The 18925-nt window shown below is 44.3% G+C and overlaps 1 protein-coding gene across 6 annotated transcripts in view; it reads right to left on the bottom strand.

Moving 5' to 3' along the window:
• Positions 1–2662: 2662 nt before the first annotated feature.
• Positions 2663–18925, bottom strand: part of LOC115165075 (mitogen-activated protein kinase 1) — a 49063-nt gene continuing 32800 nt past the window's right edge. The window contains exons 5-9 of one of the 6 annotated variants that reach the window (XR_003870066.1): positions 11632–11746; positions 10940–11181; positions 6700–6829; positions 4336–4954; positions 2663–4192 (exon numbers count right to left, since the gene is read on the bottom strand). Coding sequence is in view for 1 of the 6 variants with exons in the window: in XM_029718115.1 (XP_029573975.1) it covers positions 6713–6829; positions 10940–11181; positions 11632–11746 (474 nt within the window). In the remaining 5 variants the exon portion in view is untranslated. Of the gene's footprint in view, positions 4955–6699; positions 6830–10939; positions 11182–11631; positions 11747–18925 lie in introns of all 6 variants that reach the window. The other 5 variants (XR_003870065.1, XR_003870068.1, XR_003870069.1 and 2 more) reach the window with 5 other exon arrangements.

The raw sequence follows: 18925 nt of genomic DNA on the forward strand, positions 1-18925 counted from the left end.
GGTGGGTTAAGGGCCTGTAGGTGGGTTAAGGGCCTGTAGGTGGGTTAAGGGCCTGTAGCTGGGTTAAGGGCCTGTAGTTGCCTTCTGTAGCTGGGTTAAGGGCCTGTAGGTGGGTTAAGGGCCTGTAGCTGGGTTAAGGGCCTGTAGCTGGGTTAAGGGCCTATAGGTGGGTTAAGGGCCTGTAGCTGGGTTAAGGGCCTGTAGTTGCCTTCTGTAGCTGGGTTAAGGGCCTGTAGGTGGGTTAAGGGCCTGTAGCTGGGTTAAGGGCCTGTAGGTGGGTTAAGGGCCTGTAGTTGCCTTCTGTAGCTGGGTTAAGGGCCTGTAGGTGGGTTAAGGGCCTGTAGGTGGGTTAAGGGCCTGTAGCTGGGTTAAGGGCCTGTAGGTGGGTTAAGGGCCTGTAGTTGCCTTCTGTAGCTGGGTTAAGGGCCTGTAGCTGGGTTAAGGGCCTGTAGCTGGGTTAAGGGCCTGTAGGTGGGTTAAGGGCCTGTAGCTGGGTTAAGGGCCTGTAGCTGGGTTAAGGGCCTGTAGCTGGGTTAAGGGCCTGTAGCTGGGTTAAGGGCCTGTAGGTGGGTTAAGGGCCTATAGGTGGGTTAAGGGCCTGTAGGTGGGTTAAGGGCCTGTAGGTGGGTTAAGGGCCTGTAGGTGGGTTAAGGGCCTGTAGGTGGGTTAAGGGCCTGTAGTTGGGTTAAGGGCCTGTAGGTGGGTTAAGGGCCTGTAGGTGGGTTAAGGGCCTGTAGGTGGGTTAAGGGCCTGTAGGTGGGTTAAGGGCCTGTAGGTGGGTTAAGGGCCTGTAGGTGTAGGCTCTCTCTCTGTGGAGATACTGAGCCAGTAGACACTATGTCCCATTATGGCATTGTAATGTCATCCACCTAGCTGGCTCTCTCTCTGTGGAGATACTGAGCCAGTAGACACTATGTCCCATTATGGCATTGTAATGTCATCCACCTAGCTGGCTCTCTCTCTGTGGAGATACTGAGCCAGTAGACACTATGTCCCATTATGGCATTGTAATGTCATCCACCTAGCTGGCTCTCTCTCTGTGGAGATACTGAGCCAGTAGACACTATGTCCCATTATGGCATTGTAATGTCATCCACCTAGCTGGCTCTCTCTCTGTGGAGATACTGAGCCAGTAGACACTATGTCCCATTATGGCATTGTAATGTCATCCACCTAGCTGGCTCTCTCTCTGTGGAGATACTGAGCCAGTAGACACTATGTCCCATTATGGCATTGTAATGTCATCCACCTAGCTGGCTCTCTCTCTGTGGAGATACTGAGCCAGTAGACACTATGTCCCATTATGGCATTGTAATGTCATCCACCTAGCTGGCTCTCTCTCTGTGGAGATACTGAGCCAGTAGACACTATGTCCCATTATGGCATTGTAATGTCATCCACCTAGCTGGCTCTCTCTCTGTGGAGATACTGAGCCAGTAGACACTATGTCCCATTATGGCATTGTAATGTCATCCACCTAGCTGGCTCTCTCTCTGTGGAGATACTGAGCCAGTAGACACTATGTCCCATTATGGCATTGTAATGTCATCCACCTAGCTGGCTCTCTCTCTGTGGAGATACTGAGCCAGTAGACACTATGTCCCATTATGGCATTGTAATGTCATCCACCTAGCTGGCTCTCTCTCTGTGGAGATACTGAGCCAGTAGACACTATGTCCCATTATGGCATTGTAATGTCATCCACCTAGCTGGCTCTCTCTCTGTGGAGATACTGAGCCAGTAGACACTATGTCCCATTATGGCATTGTAATGTCATCCACCTAGCTGGCTCTCTCTCTGTGGAGATACTGAGCCAGTAGACACTATGTCCCATTATGGCATTGTAATGTCATCCACCTAGCTGGCTCTCTCTCTGTGGAGATACTGAGCCAGTAGACACTATGTCCCATTATGGCATTGTAACGTTATATAGAAGGCATTTCAACGTCGTTGATGGCATTTTAACGTTATATAGAAAAAGCAAGTGCAATCAAAGGGGTAGACCTACACTACATGGAGAATGTTCTCATTGAGCATCTCAACCAATGAGCTGGGAGCTCTAGACTTGGCATTAGACTTGGTGACTTAATGACTTGGTATGAAGTCTGATAGGTGTCGCATGAAACACCACAGCCAGTTACTATGGCAGAGAGGTGAAACACCACAGCCAGTTACAGGAGCAGAGATGGGAAACGCCACAGCCAGTTACAGGAGCAGAGATGGGAAACGCCACAGCCAGTTACAGGAGCAGAGAGGTGAAACGCCACAGCCAGTTACAGGAGCAGAGATATGTATAGATGTTTGGCCACTTTGTAAAGTAGTAGATACTATGGCCAGTGAAATGGCAGCAGAGAGAAAACCAGCAGACATGGAGAATGTTCTCTCTGAGCATCTCAAATACTGATCAAGGATCTCAAGCTACTTAACAACTAGCCAGCTTCCATTGAATTGGTTGTGTATGTAACTTAAATAAGGGTGATAAAACGTCATGAAGAAACAGGGAAAGCTGAAGCAAATAAGGATGAAGACACGAAGATATGAACTGTTGAGCGGAAGTGAACCGTGACCGCTGCGATGGTATCAGAGAGAAGCTAGCGTGTAGATCTAGTAAGATGCAGACATCTCGTGTTACTGATAATGCCTCTGTTAATAATCCTTGGTATTTGTTCTTCTAGTTCAGGGGGGGGGTGAAAGGAGAGAGCAACAGACTCATTTATAATGCTGTTACACTCTGTCACTGATTCAACTGGTGTTGATGTCTTAAAGGGGAAGTTGCATACATAAAAACCACCACACTAGAAACATCCATTGAAACGGGTCCAGCATTATGTACATATTATGTCATCGGACTCATGCCTCTGTACTATGGTCTGTCAGTATAAACTGTTTTAAGCATGAAGGTACGTAATATATATCATTATAAACAGTATTTATAATATACATAGCCTATGGGTTTTTTTGTTGTTTTTTTTGCTTTAAAGGGGGAAATCTTATTTAAGATCAAGAAATTATAAGCAAGTTTATTACGTTTGGTAAAAAAAAAAAAAAAAAGGGGGATGAGCACTGCGAGATATTTAAATTTGTGAAGGTGTGCTGCCACCTGATTGGGATCCACTGATCTGCATATAATTAGCATATTACTGCACACACACCATGGGCCATGATCTGACTGGTTGAAAGGAAAACTCCACCCCCAAAATATATATTTTGGTGTTTGTTTCATTAGTCCGTTGTTGACATAGCTGACAAGCAAAACATTTTGGGACTATGTCAACAATGGACTAATGAAACAAACACCAAAAAGATAGTTAAAGGAAAACTCCCCCAAAAACGAATTTCAGTGTACCCAGGGGGGGGGTCAAAGGTCATGCATATAAAGGAGCAGTATGATGTAGAACACATCTAGTATACAGAATAACAACAGCTCTAGTCTATCTGCAACGTTCAACAACATGGCCCAGGTGGTTAGGAGGAGGAGCTGAAACAGGCCCCAGCCAACCAGCCGTTATCAATACGCAGAGACAGAGCTTTTAACAGTCAAAAGGGTACAGTCTTACTGTTACAAGGCCAAAGACCCAGAAAGAGAGAAGCGAGAAAGAGATTCACACCACAGAGGAGAAGAGGAGGCACTACACTTACTGTTGGATTTGTCCCTAACCCACCGGTCATCGTTTAACAGTAGCTGTGAAAACCCTGCTTTCGACAGGTCAGGTTGTTACTGTCCGTCTGTCTGGTCTGTCTGCTCTTCCTCAGGATGTAGAATTTCATTCACCCTTGGAGGAAGAGGAGGATCTACTGGTTCTATCTGGGATGGAGGGAGGGAGATCCCTAACCAGTGTTACAAAAGTAATGCGTTTCGTAATCAGAGTAAAGTAACGCATTACTATACAGACACAGGACAACAACCTGTCCAGGTACAGGAAGTACTACGTCAACAACCTGTCCTGTGTCTGTCCTGGTACAGGAAGTACTACGTCAACAACCTGTCCAGGTACAGGAAGTACTACGTCAACAACCTGTCCTGGTACAGGAAGTACTACGTCAACAACCTGTCCTGGTACAGGAAGTATTAGGTCAACAACCTGTCCTGTGTCTGTCCTGGTACAGGAAGTACTACGTCGACAACCTGTCCAGGTACAGGAAGTATTACGTCAACAACCTGTCCAGGTACAGGAAGTATTACGTCAACAACCTGTCCTGGTACAGGAAGTACTATGTCAACAACCTGTCTTGGTACAGGAAGTACTAGGTCAACAACCTGTCCTGTGTCTGTCCAGGTACTGGGAGTATTAGGTCAACAACCTGTCCAGGTACAGGAAGTATTAGGTCAACAACCTGTCCTGTGTCTGTCCAGGTACTGGGAGCATTATGTCATTGCATAAATAAGTTGATCTCATCAATGCGGGGTCTATCTTGGTGGAGTGACATCACTATGAGTTCCCTGATCATAGCTCGGCTTCAGATAGTTAGAAAATAAAAAGAAGCTGTACAAAAATTATTTGGCAATGTAAAGCTTCTCAGACAGACAACCGTCTACCATAAAGTGTCCAATATAGCACCCTATTCCCTATATAGTACACTACTATAGACCAGAGCCCTATTCCCTATATAGTGCACTAATTTAGACCAGAGCCCTATTCCCTATATAGTGCACAAATTTAGACCAGAGCCCTATTCCCAATATAGTGCATTCCAATAGTCCCCCGTAGGCAGTGAGGAGTGGGTGGGGGGATAGAGGGAGAGAGAAGAAAGATCAACAATAAGCCAACATGTGACCCTCCTCACCCCGTAGGGAGAGAGGGGAGGATAGAGGGAGAAAGGACAGATTGATTCCTGAAACCCGTTCCTGAGCATGGTGGTCTGACTGAGGAAGGCGAAGGGGGAAGGGGGGGAGTATACAGGCTGAAGACAGGAGGAACCAGAGCACACAACGAGGAGAGTTCAGAGTCCAGATCTGTGGAAACAGAGAGAGAGAGCTGTTAGAGAGAGAGAGATCTGTTTGAGAGAGCTGTTTGAGAAAGAGCGAGCGAGGGGGAGCAGTCAGAGAGAGCGCAAGTGATCTCTCCCTCTCTGACAGCTCCCTCTCGCTGTGAGAGAGCGCGAGCTGCGCGCGAGCTGCTAGAGATGGAGCCACTAGAGAGGGAGCCGCTAGAGAGGGAGCCGCTAGAGAGGGAGCCCCTAGAGAGGGAGCCGCTAGAGAGGGAGAGAGGGAGCCGCTAGAGAGGGAGCCGCTAGAGAGGGAGCCGCTAGAGAGGGAGCCCCTAGAGAGGGAGCCCCTAGAGAGGGAGCCGCTAGAGAGGGAGCCGCTAGAGAGGGAGCCGCTAGAGAGGGAGCCCCTAGAGAGAGAGAGAGGGAGCCGCTAGAGAGGGAGCCGCTAGAGAGGGAGAGAGGGAGCCGCTAGAGAGGGAGCCGCTAGAGAGGGAGAGAGGGAGCCGCTAGAGAGGGAGCCGCTAGAGAGGGAGCCGCTAGAGAGGGAGCCCCTAGAGAGGGAGCCCCTAGAGAGGGAGCCCCTAGAGAGGGAGCCCCTACAGAGGGAGCCGCTAGAGAGGGAGAGAGGGAGCCGCTAGAGAGGGAGCCCCTAGAGAGGGAGCCGCTAGAGAGGGATCCCCTAGAGAGGGAGAGAGGGAGCCCCTAGAGAGGGAGAGAGGGAGCCCCTAGAGAGGGAGCCGCGAGAGAGGGAGAGAGGGAGCCCCTAGAGAGGGAGCCGTTAGAGAGGGAGCCGTTAGAGAGGGAGCCGCTAGAGAGGGAGCCGCTAGAGAGGGAGCCCCTAGAGAGGGAGCCCCTAGAGAGGGAGCCCCTAGAGAGGGAGCCCCTAGAGAGGGAGCCCCTAGAGAGGGAGCCCCTACAGAGGGAGCCGCTAGAGAGGGAGCCGCTAGAGAGGGAGAGAGGGAGCCGCTAGAGAGGGAGCCCCTAGAGAGGGAGCCGCTAGAGAGGGATCCCCTAGAGAGGGAGAGAGGGAGCCCCTAGAGAGGGAGAGAGGGAGCCCCTAGAGAGGGAGCCGCGAGAGAGGGAGAGAGGGAGCCCCTAGAGAGGGAGCCCCTAGAGAGGGAGCCGTTAGAGAGGGAGCCGTTAGAGAGGGAGCCGTTAGAGAGGGAGCCGCTAGAGAGGGAGCCGCTAGAGAGGGAGCCGCTAGAGAAGGAGAGAGGGAGCCCCTAGAGAGGGAGCCGCTAGAGAGGGAGCCCCTAGAGAGGGAGCCGCTAGAGAGGGAGCCGCTAGAGAGGGAGCCCCGAGGGAGGGAGCCCCTAGAGAGGGAGCCCCTAGAGAGGGAGCCCCTAGAGAGGGAGCCCCTAGAGAGGGAGCCCCTAGAGAGGGAGCCCCTAGAGAGGGAGAGAGGGAGCCGTTAGAGAGGGAGAGAGTGAGCCCCTAGAGAGGGAGCCCCTAGAGAGGGAGCCGCTAGAGAGGGAGAGAGGGAGCCCCTAGAGAGGGAGCCGCTAGAGAGGGAGCCCCTAGAGAGGGAGCCCCTAGAGAGGGAGCCCCTAGAGAGGGAGCCGCTAGAGAGGGAGCCGCTAGAGAGGGAGAGAGGGAGCCGCTAGAGAGGGAGAGAGGGAGCCGCTAGAGAGGGAGAGAGGGAGCCGTTAGAGAGGGAGCTGTTAGAGAGGGAGCTATCCATAGCACCTTCAACAAAGGCAGTCCAAAATGGCCCCCTATTATTCACCATACTGGGGAAGAACCTCATAAGGCCCTGTGTGCTGTTTGTACCTGGTTCTATAGGTTAGGACCTGCAGACTGTGTTGAAGCGTGCAGTCTCTTCAAAGATCAGCTCCTTCAGGGTCTCTTTGGGTAGATCATCCAGCTCCATGTCAAACTTGAAAGGAGCCTCGGCTACAGGCTAACAGAGAAAGAGAGAGAGAGAGGAGGTTAGAGTGTACACCAGGGTCAGGGTTTATTATCTCTGTAGGGTGGTAGTACTGCTCCAGGTAAAGGCGAGTCAGGGTTTATTATCTCTGTAGGGTGGTAGTACTGCTCCAGGTAAAGGCGAGTCAGGGTTAATTATCTCTGTAGGGTGGTAGTACTGCTCCAGGTAAAGGCGAGTCAGGGTTTATTATCTCTGTCGGGTGGTAGTACTGCTCCAGGTAAAGGCGAGTCAGGGTTTATTATCTCTGTAGGGTGGTAGTACTGCTCCAGGTAAAGGCGAGTCAGGGTTTATTATCTCTGTCGGGTGGTAGTACTGCTCCAGGTAAAGGCGAGTCAGGGTTTATTATCTCTGTCGGGTGGTAGTACTGCTCCAGGTAAAGGTGAGTCAGGGTTTATTATCTCTGTAGGGTGGTAGTACTGCTCCAGGTAAAGGTGAGTCAGGGTTTATTATCTCTGTAGGGTGGTAGTACTGCTCCAGGTAAAGGTGAGTCAGGGTTTATTATCTCTGTAGGGTGGTAGTACTGCTCCAGGTAAAGGTGAGTCAGGGTTTATTATCTCTGTAGGGTGGTAGTACTGCTCCAGGTAAAGGCGAGTCAGGGTTTATTATCTCTGTAGGGTGGTAGTACTGCTCCAGGTAAAGGCGAGTCAGGGTTTATTATCTCTGTAGGGTGGTAGTACTGCTCCAGGTAAAGGCGAGTCAGGGTTTATTATCTCTGTAGGGTGGTAGTACTGCTCCAGGTAAAGGCGAGTCAGGGTTTATTATCTCTGTCGGGTGGTAGTACTGCTCCAGGTAAAGGCGAGTCAGGGTTTATTATCTCTGTAGGGTGGTAGTACTGCTCCAGGTAAAGGCGAGTCAGGGTTTATTATCTCTGTAGGGTGGTAGTACTGCTCCAGGTAAAGGCGAGTCAGGGTTTATTATCTCTGTCGGGTGGTAGTACTGCTCCAGGTAAAGGTGAGTCAGGGTTTATTATCTCTGTAGGGTGGTAGTACTGCTCCAGGTAAAGGCGAGTCAGGGTTTATTATCTCTGTAGGGTGGTAGTACTGCTCCAGGTAAAGGCGAGTCAGGGTTTATTATCTCTGTCGGGTGGTAGTACTGCTCCAGGTAAAGGCGAGTCAGGGTTTATTATCTCTGTCGGGTGGTAGTACTGCTCCAGGTAAAGGTGAGTCAGGGTTTATTATCTCTGTAGGGTGGTAGTACTGCTCCAGGTAAAGGTGAGTCAGGGTTTATTATCTCTGTAGGGTGGTAGTACTGCTCCAGGTAAAGGTGAGTCAGGGTTTATTATCTCTGTAGGGTGGTAGTACTGCTCCAGGTAAAGGTGAGTCAGGGTTTATTATCTCTGTAGGGTGGTAGTACTGCTCCAGGTAAAGGTGAGTCAGGGTTTATTATCTCTGTAGGGTGGTAGTACTGCTCCAGGTAAAGGTGAGTCAGGGTTTATTATCTCTGTCGGGTGGTAGTCCTGCTCCAGGTAAAGGTGAGTCAGGGTTTATTATCTCTGTAGGGTGGTAGTACTGCTCCAGCTAAAGGTGAGTCAGGGTTTATTATCTCTGTCGGGTGGTAGTACTGCTCCAGGTAAAGGTGTGTCAGGGTTTATTATCTCTGTAGGGTGGTAGTACTGCTCCAGGTAAAGGTGAGTCAGGGTTTATTATCTCTGTCGGGTGGTAGTACTAGCAGTTACTGACATTTAATCCTAGTAAAAATTCCCTGTCTTAGGTCAGTTAGGATCACCACTTTATTTTAAGAATGTGAAATGTCAGAATAATAGTAGAGAGAATTATTTATTTCAGCTTTTATTTCTTTCATCACATTCCCAGTGGGTCAGAAGTTTACATACACTCAATTAGTATTTGGTAGCATTACCTTTAAATTGTTTAACTTGGGTCAAACATGTCGGGTAGCCTTCCACCAGCTTCCCACAATAAGTTGGGTGAATTTTGGCCCATTCCTCCTGACAGAGCTGGTGTAACTAAGTCAGGTTTGTAGACCTTGCACGCACACACTTTTTCAGTTCTGCCCACACATTTTCTATAGGCTTGAGGTCAGGGCTTTGTGATGGCCACTCCAATACCTTAACTTTGTTGTCCTTAAGCCATTTCGCCACAACTTTGGAAGTATGCTTGGGGTCATTGTCCATTTGGAAGACTAATTTGCGACCATGCTTTAACTTCCTGACTGATGTCTTGCGATGTTGCTTCAATATATCCACATCAATTCTATTTCCTCATGATGTATCTATTTTGTGAAGTGCACCAGTCCCTCCTGCAGCAAAGCACCCCCACAACATGATGCTGCCGCCCCCGTGCTTCACGGTTGGGATGGTGTTCTTCGGCTTGCAAGCCTCCCCCTTTTTCCTCCAAACATAATGATGGTCATTATGGCCAAACAGTTCTATTTTTGTTTCATCAGACCAGAGGACATTTCTCCAAAATGTACGATCTTGGTCCCCATGTGCAGTTGCAAACCGTAGTCTGGCTATTGGATAAGAGCGTCTGCTAAATGACTTAAATGTAAATGTCTGCTGCATTGAAGTTCCCCAAGAACACTTTCTTAAATGGAAGTTTAGACTCTTCCTAGAGCTGGCCGCTCGGCCAAACTGAGCAATCAGGGGAGAAGGGCCTTGGTCAGGGAGGTGAACAAGAACCCAATGGTCACTCTGACAGAGCTCCAGAGTTCCTCTGTGGAGATGGAAGAACCTTCCAGAAGGACAACCATCTCTGCAGCACTCCACTAATCAGGCCTTTATGGTGGAGTGACAGACGGAAGCCACTCCTCAGTTAAAGGCACATGACAGCCTGCTTGGAGTTTGCCAAAAGGCACCTAAAGACTCAGATCATGAGAAACAGGATTCTCTGGTCTGATGAAACCAAGATTGAACTCTTTGACCTGAATGCCAAGTGTCATGTCTGGAGGAAACCTGACACCATCCCTACGGTGAAGCATGGTGGTGGCAGCATCATGCTGTGGGGATGTTTTTCAGTGGCAGGGACTGGGAGACTAGTCAGGATTGAGAGAAAGATGAACAGAGCAAAGTACAGAGATCCTTGATGAAAACCTGCTCCAGAGTGCTCAGGACCTCAGACTGGGGCGAAGGTTCACCTTCCAACAGGACAACGACCCTAAACACACAGCCAAGACAGCGCAGGAGTGGCTTCGGGACAAGTCTCAATTTCCTTGAGTGGCCCAGCCAGAGCCCAGACTTGAACCCGACCTATCATCTCTGGAGACCTGAAAATAGCTGTGCAGCAACGCTCCCCATTCAACCTGACAGAGCTTGAGAGGATCTGCAAGAAATGGGAGAAACTCCCCAAATACAGGTGTGCCAAGCTTGTAGCGTCATGCCCAAGAAGATACCAGGCTGTAATTACTGCCAAAGGTGCGTCAACAAAGTACTAAGTAAAGGCTCTGAATACTTATGTCAATGTGATATTTCCGTTACTATTTGCAAACATTTCTAAAAACCTGTTGTGTGTAGATTGATTAAATAGTTTTTCCCCCCCTAGTCAATGTTAGAATAAGGATAAGGCTGTAACGTAACAAAATGTGGAAAAAGTCAAGTACTTTCCCAACATACTGTATATATTAGTTTAACTCAAACCTCATGTGTCATCCATATGATGGAAATCCATCGCAGTGAGAACTTTAACCCCTGGGTTCATTACCTCATCTGTAGAGCCGTAGTACTGCTCCAGGTAAGGGTGAGTCAGGGTCAGGGGTCATTACCTCATCTGTAGGGCTGTAGTAATGCTCCAGGTAAGGGTGAGTCAGGGTCAGGGGTCATTACCTCATCTGTAGAGCCGTAGTACTGCTCCAGGTAAGGGTGAGTCAGGGTCAGGGGTCATTACCTCATCTGTAGAGCCGTAGTACTGCTCCAGGTAAGGGTGAGCTAGGGTCAGGGGTCATTACCTCATCTGTTGAGCCGTAGTACTGCTCCAGGTAAGGGTGAGTCAGGGTCAGGGGTCATTACCTCATCTGTAGAGCCGTAGTACTGCTCCAGGTAAGGGTGAGTCAGGGTCAGGGGTCATTACCTCATCTGTAGGGCTGTAATACTGCTTCAGGTAAGGGTAAGTCAGGGTCAGGGGTCATTACCTCATCTGTAGGATCGTAGTACTGCTCCAGGTAAGGGTGAGCCAGAGCCTCCTCCACCTCGATCCTCTTGTGGGGGTTAAAGGTCAACATCTTATCCAGCAGGTCCAGAGCTTTGGGGTCAGCGTTGGGGAAGAGGCGGTTCCAGGGAACCTTGCAACGCAGCGGGAGAGACAGCAGGTAGTTCCTGGCCTTGATGTTGATGATACAGTTCAGATCCTCCTGGGAAGGAGACCCTAGGATACCTGGAGGGAGGCAAGACACCAGGGGTCAACTCAACAGCTAGAGGGAGACATGACACCAGGGGTAATCTCAACAGCTAGGGACATGACACCAGGGGTCAACTCAACAGCTAGAGGGAGACATGACACCAGGGGTCAACTCAACAGCTAGAGGGAGACAAGACACCAGGGGTCAACTCAACAGCTAGAGGGAGACATGACACCAGGGGTGGATTTGTTAGGAATAGAAACATCTTGAATAGAGGAAACTAGAATGTTCCTTCAACATGGCAGAGGTTGTTCAACACAATCGTTGTATATCAAACTGTGTGTGTCCTCAGTATGTGGATGAGCTGAGTGTGTGTGTGGATGAGCTGAGTGTGTGTGTGTGTGTGTGTGTGTGTGTGTGTGTGTGTGTGTGTGTGTGTGTGTGTGTGTGTGTGTGTGTGTGTGTGTGTGTGTGTATATATATACCCAGGATGTGGTTCAGCTGGTCCAGGTAGTGCTTCCCAGGGAAGATGGGTCTATTGGAGAGCATTTCAGCCAGGATGCAGCCCACAGACCAGATATCAATAGACTTGGTGTAACCCTGAAAGAGGAGAGGCTCGCATTAATACAGCAGATACATGTAGTAACCCCTAGTATTAAAACAGCAGATACATGTAGTAACCTCTAGCATTAATACAGCAGATACATGTAGTAGCCTCTAGCATTAATACAGCAGATACATGTAGTAACCTCTGGTATTAATACAGCAGATACATGTAGTAACCTCTAGCATTAATACAGCAGATACATGTAGTAACCTCTGGTATTAATACAGCAGATACATGTAGTAACCTCTAGCATTAATACAGCAGGTACATGTAGTAACCTCTAGCATTAATACAGCAGGTACATGTAGTAACCTCTGGTATTAATACAGCAGGTACATGTAGTAACCTCTGGTATTAATACAGCAGATACATGCCCCCTGGCTGTAGTATCATTTAGTATTAATACAGCAGATACATGTAGTAACCGCGAGTATTAATACAGCAGATACATGTAGTAACCCCCGGTATTAATACAGCAGATACATGTAGTACCCCCTAGTATTAATACAGCAGCTACATGCACTAACATCTAGTATTAATACAGCAGGTACATGTCCCCTGGCTGTAGGAACCTCTAGTATTAATACAGCAGATACATGTAGTAACCTCTAGTATTAATACAGCAGATACATGTAGTAAACTCTAGCATTAATACAGCTGCTACATGTCCCCTGGCTGTAGGAACCTCTAGTATTAATACAGCAGATACATGTAGTAACCTCTAGTATTAATACAGCAGATACATGTAGTAAACTCTAGCATTAATACAGCTGCTACATGTCCCCTGGCTGTAGGAACCTCTAGTATTAATACAGCAGATACATGTAGTAACCTCTAGTATTAATACAGCAGATACATGTAGTAACCTCTAGCATTAATACAGCAGATATATGTAGTACCCTCTAGCATCAATACAGCAGATACATGTAGTAACCTCTAGCAATAATACAGCAGCTACATGTAGTAACCTCCAGTAATAATACAGCAGCTACATGTAGTAACCTCCAGTAATAATACAGCAGATACATGTAGTAACCTCCAGTAATAATACAGCAGATACATGTAGTACCCCCCCAGCATTAATACAGCAGATACATGTCCCCTGGCTGTAGGAACCTCTAGTATTAATACAGCAGATACATGTAGTAACCTCCAGTAATAATACCGAAGATACATGTAGTACCCTCTGGCATTAATACAGCAGATACATGTCCCCTGGCTGTAGGAACCTCCAGTAATAATACAGCAGATACGTGTAGTAACCTCCAGTAATAATACAGCAGATACATGTAGTAACCTCTAACATTAAAACAGCACATACATGTGGTACCCTCTAGAATTAATACAGCAGATACATGCAGTAACCTCTGGTATTAATACAGCAGATACATGTCCCATGGCTGTAGGGACCTCTAGTATTAATACAGCAGATACATGTAGTAACCTCTAGCATTAATACAGCAGATGCATGCAGTAACCTCTAGCATTAATACAGCAGGTACATGTAGTAACCTCTAGTATTAATACAGCAGATACATCTAGTAATCCCTAGCATTAATACAGCAGATACATGTAGTAACCTCTAGCAATAATACAGCAGATACATGTAGTAACCTCCAGCAATAATACAGCAGATACATGTAGTAACCTCCAGTATTAATACAGCAGATACATGTAGTAACCTCCAGTAATAATACAGCAGATACATGTAGTACCCCCTAGCATTAATACAGCAGATACATGTCCCCTGGCTGTAGGAACCTCCAGTAATAATACAGCAGATACATGTAGTAACCTCCAGTAATAATACAGCAGATACATGTAGTAACCTCCAGTAATAATACAGCAGATACATGTAGTACCCCCTAGCATTAATACAGCAGATACATGTCCCCTGGATGTAGTAACCTCTAGCATTAATACAGCAGATACATGTAGTAACCTCTGGTATTAAAACAGCAGATACATGTAGTAACCTCTAGCATTAATACAGCAGATACATGTAGTAACCTCTAGTATTAATACAGCAGATACATAAATCCCTAACCTCTAGTTGACAGGACCGGGAGACAGACAACAGGACAGTCTAATTGTTATTGCCAGAGGGTATTAAATCCCTAACCTCTAGTTGACAGGACAGGGAGACAGACAACAGGACAGTCTAATTGTTATTGCCAGAGGGTAATAAATCCCTAACCTCTAGTTGACAGGACAGGGAGACAGACAACAGGACAGTCTAATTGTTATTGCCAGAGGGTAATAAATCCCTAACCTCTAGTTGACAGGACAGGAAGACAGACAACAGGACAGTCTAATTGTTATTGCCAGAGGGTAATAAATCCCTAACCTCTAGTTGACAGGACAGGGAGACAACAGGACAGTCTAATTGTTATTGCCAGAGGGTAATAAATCCCTAACCTTGGACTGGTTATTCATAGCACTAAAATAAAAGCTATGTCTCTGAGGGTCATGATGACTACACCCCCCTCCGGGACACAAATAAGCTTAGCATCGATTGGCTGGTCTGCCTGGGCGAACAATCACAAAGTGGCACAGTGCATGACTCAACCTGGTCCGTCCCGACAGCGCTTTTCTCTTTACTCTCGGTTGCTAAATAAATCCTACGACATCATCAGCCATACATCAATATCCCCAAAACAAGCCTGAGTCATGTATATTACAGACAGAGGTTTGGTCTCAAAACAAGCCTGAGTCATGTATATTACCAGAGGTTTGATCTCAAAACAAGCCTGAGTCATGTATATTACCAGAGGTTTGATCGCAAAACAAGCCTGAGTTATGTATATTACCAGACAGAGAGGTTTGATCCCAAAACAAGCCTGAGTCATGTATATTACCAGAGGTTTGATCGCAAAACAAGCCTGAGTCATGTATATTACCAGACAGAGAGGTTTGATCCCAAAACAAGCCTGAGTCATGTATATTACCAGAGGTTTGATCTCAAAACAAGCCTGAGTCATGTATATTACCAGAGGTTTGATCCCAAAACAAGCCTGAGTCATGTATATTACCAGAGGTTTGATCCCAAAACAAGCCTGAGTCATGTATATTACCAGAGGTTTGATCTCAAAACAAGCCTGAGTCATGTATATTACCAGAGGTTTGATCTCAAAACAAGCCTGAGTCATGTATATTACCAGACAGAGAGGTTTGATCCCAAAACAAGCCTGAGTCATATATATTATCAGAGGTTTGATCCCAAAACAAGCCTGAGTCATGTATATTACCAGAGGTTTGATCCCAAAACAAGCCTGAGTCATGTATATTACCAGAGGTTTGATCTCAAAACAAGCCTGAGTCATGTATATTACCAGAGGTTTGATCTCAAAACAAGCCTGAGTCATGTATATTACCAGAGGTTTGATCTCAAAGCAAGCCTGAGTCATATAAATTACCAGAGGTTTGATCCCAAAACAAGCCTGAGTCATGTATATTACCAGAGGTTTGATCCCAAAACAAGCCTGAGTCATGTATATTACCAGAGGTTTGATCTCAAAACAAGCCTGAGTCATGTGTATTACCAGACAGAGAGGTTTGATCTCAAAACAAGCCTGAGTCATGTATATTACCAGACAGAGGTTTGATCCCAAAACAAGCCTGAGTCATGTATATTACCAGAGGTTTGATCCCAAAACAAGCCTGAGTCATGTATATTACCAGAGGTTTGATCCCAAAACATGCCTGAGTCATGTGTATTATAGACTAATATGGGGTGTTATAGTGTAGTAATATAGACTAATATGGGGTGTTATAGTGTAGAAATATAGACTAATATGGGGTGTTATAGTGTAGTAATATAGACTAATATGGGGTGTTATAGTGTAGTATTATAGACTAATATGGGGTGTTATAGTGTAGTATTATAGACTAATATGGGGTGTTATAGTGTAGAAATATAGACTAATATGGGGTGTTATAGTGTAGTAATATAGACTAATATGGGGTGTTATAGTGTAGTATTATAGACTAATATGGGGTGTTATTGTGTAGTATTGTAGACTAATATGGGGTGTTATAGTGTAGTATTATAGACTAATATGGGGTGTTATTGTGTAGTATTGTAGACTAATATGGGGTGTTATAGTGTAGTATTGTAGACTAATATGGGGTGTTATAGTGTAGTAATATAGACTAATATGGGGTGTTATAGTGTAGTAATATAGACTAATATGGGGTGTTATAGTGTAGTATTATAGACTAATATGGGGTGTTATTGTGTAGTATTATAGACTAATATGGGGTGTTATAGTGTAGTAATATAGACTCATATGGGGTGTTATAGTGTAGTATTATAGACTAATATGGGGTGTTATAGTGTAGTAATATAGACTAATATGGGGTGTTATAGTGTAGTGGTGTATTATAGACTAATATGGGGTGTTATAGTGTAGTGGTGTATTATAGACTAATATGGGGAGTTATAGTGTAGTAATATAGACTCATATGGGGTGTTATAGTGTAGTAATATAGACTAATATGGGGTGTTATAGTGTAGTAATATAGACTAATATGGGCTGTTATAGTGTAGTGGTGTATTATAGACTAATATGGGATGTTATAGTGTAGTATTGTAGACTAATATGGGGTGTTATAGTGTAGTATTATAGACTAATATGGGGTGTTATAGTGTAGTAATATAGACTAATATGGGGTGTTATAGTGTAGTATTATAGACTAATATGGGGTGTTATAGTGTAGTAATATAGACTAATATGGGGTGTTATAGTGTATTGCTGTATTATAGACTACTATGGGGTGTTATAGTGTAGTAATATAGACTAATATGGGGTGTTATAGTGTAGTAATATAGACTAATATGGGGTGTAATAGTGTAGTAATATAGACTAATATGGGGTGTTATAGTGTAGTAATATAGACTAATATGGGGTGTTATAGTGTAGTAATATAGACTAATATGGGGTGTTATAGTGTAGTATTATAGACTAATATGGGGTGTTATAGTGTAGTAATATAGACTAATATGGAGTGTTATAGTGTAGTATTATAGACTAATATGGGGTGTTATAGTGTAGTATTATAGACTAATATGGGGTGTTATAGTGTAGTAATATAGACTAATATGGGATGTTATAGTGTGGTATTATAGACTAATATGGGGTGTTATAGTGTAGTAATATAGACTAATATGGGGTGTTATAGTGTAGTATTATAGATTAATATGGGGTGTTATAGTGTAGTATTATAGACTAATATGGGGTGTTATAGTGTAGTATTATAGACTAATATGGGGTGTTACAGTGTAGTATTATAGACTAATATGGGGTGTTATAGTGTAGTAATATAGACTAATATGGGGTGTTATAGTGTAGTAATATAGACTAATATGGGGTGTTATAGTGTAGTAATATAGACTAATATGGGGTGTTATAGTGTAGTAATATAGACTAATATGGGGTGTTATAGTGTAGTATATAGACTAATATGGGGTGTTATAGTGTAGTATTATAGACTAATATGGGGTGTTATAGTGTAGTATTATAGACTAATATGGGGTGTTATAGTGTAGTAATATAGACTAATATGGAGTGTTATAGTGTAGTAATATAGACTAATATAGGGTGTTATAGTGTAGTAATATAGACTAATATGGGGTGTTATAGTGTAGTATTGTAGACTAATATGGGGTGTTATAGTGTAGTGGTGTATTATAGACTAATATGGGGTGTTATAGTGTAGTGGTGTATTATAGACTAATATGGGGTGTTATAGTGTAGTAATATAGACTAATATGGGGTGTTACAGTATAGTATTATAGACTAATATGGGGTGTTATAGTGTAGTAATATAGACTAATATGGGGTGTTACAGTATAGTATTATAGACTAATATGGGGTGTTACAGTGTAGTAATATAGACTAATATGGGGTGTTATAGTGTAGTATTATAGACTAATATGGGGTGTTATAGTGTAGTATTATAGACTAATATGGGGTGTTATAGTGTAGTAATATAGACTAATATGGAGTGTTATAGTGTAGTAATATAGACTAATATAGGGTGTTATAGTGTAGTAATATAGACTAATATGGGGTGTTATAGTGTAGTATTGTAGACTAATATGGGGTGTTATAGTGTAGTGGTGTATTATAGACTAATATGGGGTGTTATAGTGTAGTGGTGTATTATAGACTAATATGGGGTGTTATAGTGTAGTAATATAGACTAATATGGGGTGTTACAGTATAGTATTATAGACTAATATGGGGTGTTATAGTGTAGTAATATAGACTAATATGGGGTGTTACAGTATAGTATTATAGACTAATATGGGGTGTTATAGTGTAGTAATATAGACTAATATGGGGTGTTACAGTATAGTAATATAGACTAATATGGGGTGTTATAGTGTAGTGGTGTATTATAGACAAATATGGGGTGTTATAGTGTAGTAATATAGACTAATATGGGGTGTTATAGTGTAGTATTATAGACTAATATGGGGTGTTATAGTGTAGTAATATAGACTAATATGGGGTGTTATAGTGTAGTAATGTAGACTAATATGGGGTGTTATAGTGGTGTAATATAGACTAATATGGGGTGTTATAGTGTAGTATTATAGACTAATATGGGGTGTTATAGTGTAGTATTATAGACTAATATGGGGTGTTATAGTGTAGTAAAATCGACTAATATGGGGTGTTATAGTGTAGTAATGTAGACTAATATGGGGTGTTATAGTGGTGTAATATAGACTAATATGGGGTGTTATAGTGTAGTAATATAGACTAATATGGGGTGTTAGTGTATTGCTGTATTATAGACTAATATGGGGTGTTACAGTGTAGTATTATAGACTAATATGGGGTGTTATAGTGTAGTATTATAGACTAATATGGGGTGTTTTAGTGTAGTAATATAGACTAATATGGGGTGTTATAGTGTAGTGGTGTATTATAGACTAATATGGGGTGTTTTAGTGTAGTGGTGTATTATAGACAAATATGGGGTGTTATAGTGTAATAATATAGACTAATATGGGGTGTTATAGTGTAATAATATAGACTAATATGGGGTGTTATAGTGTAGTAATATAGACTAATATGGGGTGTTATAGTGTAGTGGTGTATTATAGACTAATATGGGGTGTTATAGTGTAGTAATATAGACTAATATGGGGTAGTGTAGTG

Source organism: Salmo trutta, chromosome 27 (assembly GCF_901001165.1).
Source record: "Salmo trutta chromosome 27, fSalTru1.1, whole genome shotgun sequence".
Lineage (NCBI taxonomy): Eukaryota > Metazoa > Chordata > Actinopteri > Salmoniformes > Salmonidae > Salmo > Salmo trutta.